Here is a 6,815-nt window from a genome sequence, read left to right as displayed (position 1 = left end):
TAAAGGAGATCAGTCCTGGGTGTTCTTTGGAAGGACTGATGCTAAAGCTGAAACTCCAATACTTTGGCCACCTCATGTGAAGAGTTGACTCATTGGAAAAAACTCTGATGCTGGGAGGGAATGGGGGCAGGCGGAGAAGTGGACGACAGAGGATGAGATGGCTGGATGGCATCAATGACTTGATGCACATGAGTTTGGGTGAACTCCGGGAGTTGGTGATGGACAGGGAGGCCTGGCGTGCTGCGATTCATGGGGTTGCAAAGAGTCGGACACAACTGAGCGACTGAACTGAACTGAACTGAGTGAAGTTAAGGCAGAGGATGTCAACAGTCTGTTCATCCCCTCAATTACTAATATGTCATACCAGGCTCCATGTTCAGTGTTACTATTACTTACCCTGGAATGAATAAAGTATTTTCATTAGAAAAGCTTCACCTGGAAAAGGTGTTGTTGCTTAGTCCCCAAGTCGTGTCCGACTCTTTGTGACACCTTGGACTGTAGCCCTCCAGGCTCCTCTGTGCATGGGATTTCCCTGACAAGAATATTGGAGTGGGTTGCCATTTCCTTCTCCAAAGGATCTCCAAGGGATCTTTCTGACCTAGGGATAGACAGAACCCACGTCTCTTGCATTGGCAGGAGATTCTTTACCATTGAGCCACCTGGGAAGTCCTCCCCTGGAAAAGGTATTTGTTCTTTAAAACCTAAAATGAGCAGAATTAAAGAATTAAGTAGGGGAATGGGAGAAGGTTTAAGAGAAAAAAAGGTCTGAAGAAAATGCAACAGCTACAGACGAAGCAGTTACATAAATTACATAGTCATTTAAATGTCATCTCTTTGATCAGTGTTAACTTTCCTGTAAGAATTGTGATTTGTTTTGATGATGCCCCAGTAGGGAGAACTGGGGAAGCCCTTTCTCTTTGTAAAAGAGAAGCTCATCCATATGTGTGTTGGTACTCAATACCACTGTTAGACCAATAATAACAGCAGACAAAGCTTCCAGTAGGGATTCCCAGGTGACTCAGTGGTAAAAGAATCCACCTGCCAATGCCAGAGACCTGGATGGAGAAGATCCCCTGGAGGAGGAAATGGCAACCCACTCTAGTATTCTCGCTGGGAAAATCCCATGGACAGAAGAGCCTGGAGGGCTATATAGTTCGTGGAGCTGAAGAGTCCGACACGACTGAGCATGCACTCACACAGAGAGAAAAGCTTCCATTTGCGTTGTGGTTTACCCATTGCAAAGCATTTTCATACCTATTCTTCTACAAATCACCTCTTTGCCATTCAGCTAACAAAGAGCCAGCTTCTCCAAAGCATATTTTTCGGGAACATGTCTCTTGTTCCCATGCTGATAATGTAGGTAGGGTCACATACCTGAGTGTACTTGCGGAAAAACACTCCTTGCACCTTTCCAAAAATTTCATAATCCACTGATATCAGGGTATCCCCTTCTGCCATGCTCATGCTCAAACCTGTCAGAGACGAGGACAGCAGAAAAGTAAAGGAGTCATTATCCTACTCCAGGGCCCCCAATCCTTAGGCAGAAAGTGTCATCACATCTATAGCTCTACATCCTTAACCACTGCGACCTCTCCCTGACCTTAAGGTGCCCGTACTTCGGATACGTGTAAGCGCGGGTGTCTGAAATAACAGGAAGACACCTGCAAGGGAGCTTCGGGTCGCGATTGCCCACAGAGGCCTCTTTTGGGGCAATTACCTGCTTATCCAATTACCTCCCTACACCCATCCCCGGTCCCACTCCCTCTCCATCCTTCCCTCTTCCCACAGACCTGCCTTCCACGCTGCCGCCAGTACCTCCCCCTATTAAATTTTAGGGCTAATCGAACTCACGGGCACGCCCCGGGTCCGTGTCCCAGGCTCACCCTCCTTGTCGTCCTCTCAAGCGTTAGGGACTACCCGGCAGACCACCAGGCCAACAGTCACCCTTCAGCCGCGTAAACCGCCGCGCCCGGAAGCTTAGAAGGCGGCTCCTCCTTCGCCGCCTCTCCTGTCCATCATCTCCACCGGCCAATCACGCACGGCGCGCTCGGCCCAGAGCCCGCCTAGAGGGTGGGATGTCTGGAGGCGCGTGTCTAGGAGCGCCCGAGCCTCGGGGTTGGGGAGGATCTGTCCAGGGTCTCGGCCACGACTCTACAGACCGAGTCCTCATCTTACCTTGGTTACTAAGCGCACCTCTTTTTTTTTTTTTTTTTTAAGTTTCTCCTGGGGAGAAGGACGAAGACGAAGAAACAATTGAGATAAATCCAATCATTCTGTAAATAATTACTGAGAGCTTCTGTGCCAGGCACACTTCTAGGTGCTTGACACACGTTAACAAAAAGAAAGGATCCCTGGATTGGAGGAGCTTAAATTCTGGAGACAGAGAGGGACGGCAAACACTAAACATCATAAACAAAACAAAAAAAATAAATAGAAGACATAAAATTTTTCTGCCCTTTTCCTCAATTCTCCTCCAATTCTGGGTCATGCCTAAGTTTGTAATTGGTAGCAGCAGCGACAAGAGTATAGGAGGTCGCACACAAGGTTATTTCTCCCACTGTGATTCTGGAAGCTGTCCACCAGAGTCTACCTTACTAAGTAAGTCTACCTTACTAAGTCTACCTTACTAAGTAAACTCAAAACAATGTTGCTTATCTAAAGCAACCAATCACAAACACAAACAAAATAACCCAGGGCTCCAGAATCACAACTGAATCAGTCAACCTAAGCCAAGTGACCCGGAGAAGGCAATGGCAACCCACTCCAGTACTCTTGCCTGGAGAATCCCATGGATGGAGGAGCCTGGTGGGCTACAGTCCATGGGGTCGCACAGAGTTGGACACAACTGATTCGACTTAGCAGCAGCAGCAGCAGCAGCAAGCCAAGTGACCAAGTTGCATGAATTTCTTTAGGGAGAAGGGAATTTATCAAGGGGAGTTGTGGGTGTTGATTGTTAAAAGTAGGGTCATCTCGTGTGTATCAGTCACTCAGTCATGTCTGACTCTTTGTGATCCCATGGACTGTAGCCCACCAGGATCCTCTGCCCATGGAATTCTCCAGGCAAGAATACTGGAGTAGGTTGTCATTTTGTTCTCCAGGGGATCTTCCCCACCCAGGATCGAACCCAGGTCTCCTGCATTGGAGGCAGACTTTTTACTGTCTGAGCCACAAGGGAAGCCAAAGGTCACCTTGTAGGCATTTATATCCAGATATCCTATGATTAAGAATACATATGGGGCTTCCTTGGTGGCACAGTGGATAAAAATCTGCCTGCCAGTGCAGGGGACTTGGGTTTGATCCCTGGTCCAGGAAGATCTCATGTGCCACAGAGCAACCAACTCCATGTGCCACAACTACTGAGCCCTTTCTCTAGAACCTGAGAGCCACAACTACTGAGCCTACGTGCTGTAACTGCTGAAGATCAAGTGCCTAGAGCCTGTGCTCTGCAACAAGGGAGGCCACCTCAATGAGAAGCCCTTGCACTGCAACAGACAGCAGCCCTCACTTGCCACAGCTAGAGAAAGCCTGAGCACAGCAATGAAGACCTAGCGTAGTCAAAAATAAACAAAAAAAATTTATACATATATATATGTAAAGAATGTGAATGAAGATAAACTGTGGTGCTTACTGTTCCCTTTGGAGTGCTGTGTACCTCACATCCCTCCATAAGATTCCATATGTATGCCAGGTTGGCAGACTTGGCAAGGTGAGATGGATTTGCAGGCCATGGAGATTCATTATTCCATTAGTTCTCCACTACAAAGTGAGGGTCCAGATCCTGGAGAGTCATATGACCTCAGTGTTGGTATGGGGGTGGCAGTGAGGTTGGAAACTGGATTGAATTGTTATGCTAGGCAATATTTGAAAATAATGTTGAACAGAGTAACTGGCTGATGTTATTTCTCTAAAATTTATTAAAAAAAACCTAGTTTCTCTGTAGCATCAAACTATTCAGTACCTACATGTATACACACTGTAGGATATACAAAGATGGATGGTATATAATCTTTGTCCTTAAAGAGCTTTTTTATTTCGCGTAAGGGACAAACATGCATGCAAATGATGACAATGCAGTGCACGACATGTGAATTCAGTTCCATGAACATCCATTGGGAGCTCATCACGAGCCAGCCCTGTGACAAAAATATTATGCGAGCTCAAAGGAGCAGAGAGATTCCTTCTGGCTGGCAAGACTGGGAAAGCGTTCTTGGAGGAAACGGCATATTACCCAAGGTTACACTACCACAAAGAGTAAGTGATGGAGCTGGGATTTAGTTCCAAGCAGCCTGAGTACAGAGCCTACTCTGTACTGAATGCTATATTCTACTACCTTCCAGCACATGGAGTTGGAGGAAGGCCACTGAGGTAAGAGAGTATGAGTAGTCAGATGTGGCTGGACCCTGAGTGTATATTACTGAGTATATACTACTGATATACTACTGGGAATATATCAACCCTGGCTGTACATTAAGACTTTGGGGGAAAGTTTACAAAAGATTGATACCCAGGCCTTACCTCCAGAAAAACTGCTTTCCAGGTAGCCCTAAAACACAGCTAGGGTTGACTCTGGGGAGGTAAGGCATGTTTCAGCTTTATCCTGTAGGTAAATAAGAAGCAATTGGGTGGGAGAATGACAGGTTCAGATGTATTTAGGATTCAGGATAGGGACTTTCCTGGGGGTTCACTGGTTAACCTTTCAATGCACATTCGATCCCCAGTCAGAAAACTAAAACTCACACATCATAACTAGAGAAGCTCCTACACACCACAGTGAAGACTCAGAACAGCCAAAAGAAGCAGATGTACAGCAGTTAGGAGAGTGGTGCCGTCCCAGTGAGCAGTGAAGAAGAAACTCACCTAGGGTAGGAGAAATGAAAAGGAAGGGACATATATAAGAGACACTGCAGAATAAATTCAACAGAGCCTGCTGACCAATTAGAAGGGGTGACACATAGTGGGGAGTGGAAGAAGACTGATGTTTCAGCATGAGAGGGAACACTGGAGAAGGGGCCTGGGAAATAGGGAGGTAATCACAAGTGTGTTTTCTGTCATATTGACTTTGAGATACCTGAGGAACATTTATGTGGATGTGCTACGTGGGCATTTGGAAACGTGAGTCTGTTACTAAGGGAGAGAACTAAGCTAGATGCCATTGAAACATAGGTGAGAACTGAAATTCCAGCATTTGGTTGAAATCATTAAGGAAGAGAATGTCTGAAACTGCATTTATATGAGAAATAAGCGGGCTTTGGAGAACAACTACATTTGGGAGGCAGGTGAGGAAAAGACATAAATCCAAAATATGAAAGAAGATGGAACAAGGACATGAAAAAAGAAACCAAGAACACACAGAGAAGCAAGTGAGAAGAGAGTTCCAACGGGGAGAAAAAATCAATAATGTCAAAGAGTAGGCTGAAGAAATAGCAGCTTTTGTCTTTAGGGTCTTTGGAAGGTCACTGGTAGCCTGGCCAGTTCAAAGCAGAGACAGGGAAACCAGACCACAATGGACTGGACAATGAGGGAGAGTCAAAGAAGTGGGGGCAGCAAGTGTAAAGCTTTCTATTAAGAAGTCTTGTGGAGAAGAAGAGAAAAGACTGGGACCCTAAGGTGAGAGGTGAGGTTAAGGCAAAGGAAGTTTTTTTTTTTTTTGTAAGGCAAAGCTAAGCATATTTTAAAACCAGTGTGTGTGGATGGATACAACTTGAAGTTAGCAAGATGGATGGGTATAGTGAGTCAATTCCTGGAAGGTACTGAAAGGGACTAAGTTAAGAGAACTCAAGGAAAGACAAAGATTTTTTTTCCTCTGAAACAAGATGGAAAGAAGTCAAGATGGAAGGAGGCACCCTGGGAAATTCTGCCAGGCTAGAGGGGAGCTTTGGAGTTGATGACAGGCAAGCCCCATGCTGAGATAATTCGGACCTTGAAAAGAGTGAGAAACGTCTGGAAATGCATACACAGAGAAGGCAGTTGAGAGACAACTAGGAGAGAAAACAGGGCAACAGAAGACTGCTTTGGAGCACCACCAAGGAATTTATAACATGTAAAAGCTGCAATATGACATGTTGAAGTAGTAACACCGACCACTGCTGTCTATATTATTTTCCATGTGCATGAATCTTTTTAAGTAGTTACAAGGGAAAAAGAGTAAGCTGCCTGTTTCAAACAGCTTGCACAAATGAACTGAAGTATGAAGACAAACTTTCTTCTGATGTTAACAAGTTATGGAATATCTTTAGGGTTGAAACCAGGTTATACTGAGTATTTTGGATCTGGTGGTTAACTTCATTATCATTACACTTGTCTGAGTCATTCTTGGGCCCTAAGAAGACAGGGCCAGAGTTACCACATGAAAGGAAAACATTATATCAAAATAATGAGATTGGCTACCAAAACTTCCCCGGAAGGAGACTGCGTAGCAAAACCTAGCAGAGTTGCTAAAATCTGACGCAAGCCCCAGATTATGTGCGAGGAAAAGCATGGACAGAGAGTCGACAGCCGTACCTGGGGCCGGTACCAAGCAGCGAAGCGTGCCAAGAAAGGCGATCAGCATGCCCACTCCCGCTAAGAGGAGGGCCGACACCGGAATCTTGCGGCAGAATGACCTGAGGGCGCATCTAGGCGCTCCGTCTTTTGCCAGAGAAGGGCACACCCCAGGATCAGAGAGCATCGCTCTGAGAAAAATACAAGCTCTTTGACGGAGCCCCAGAAGAGCCTCTCCCACCCCCTACCGACGTTCCCCAAGGGCAGGGCTGGACTGAGCTGCAGAGTTGGCGGGACACCCAGTCTAGTGACCCTGCTGGACCGCGCCCGCGGCC

At 46.2% G+C, this 6,815-nt stretch overlaps 1 protein-coding gene across 3 annotated transcripts in view; it reads right to left on the bottom strand.

The window, feature by feature from the left end:
* The window catches only part of ACYP1 (acylphosphatase 1, erythrocyte (common) type), an 11,205-nt gene extending 4,401 nt beyond the window's left edge, over positions 1-6,804 (bottom strand). Inside the window, exons 1-3 of one of the 3 annotated variants that reach the window (XM_010855726.1) lie at positions 6,502-6,583; positions 1,884-2,063; positions 1,375-1,472 (exon numbers count right to left, since the gene is read on the bottom strand). In XM_010855726.1, coding sequence (XP_010854028.1) covers positions 1,375-1,464 — 90 coding nt within the window. In that variant the 5' untranslated portion in view covers positions 1,465-1,472; positions 1,884-2,063; positions 6,502-6,583. Of the gene's footprint in view, positions 1-1,374; positions 1,473-1,851; positions 2,064-6,501 lie in introns of all 3 variants that reach the window. The other 2 variants (XM_010855725.1, XM_010855724.1) reach the window with 2 other exon arrangements.
* Between the last annotated feature and the right edge of the window lie 11 nt (positions 6,805-6,815).

The sequence above is a fragment of the Bison bison genome, unplaced genomic scaffold, assembly GCF_000754665.1.
Source record: "Bison bison bison isolate TAMUID 2011002044 unplaced genomic scaffold, Bison_UMD1.0 scf7180017864368, whole genome shotgun sequence".
In the NCBI taxonomy this organism is placed as follows: Eukaryota; Metazoa; Chordata; class Mammalia; order Artiodactyla; family Bovidae; genus Bison; species Bison bison.
This window is presented reverse-complemented; position numbering and strand designations above follow the sequence as displayed.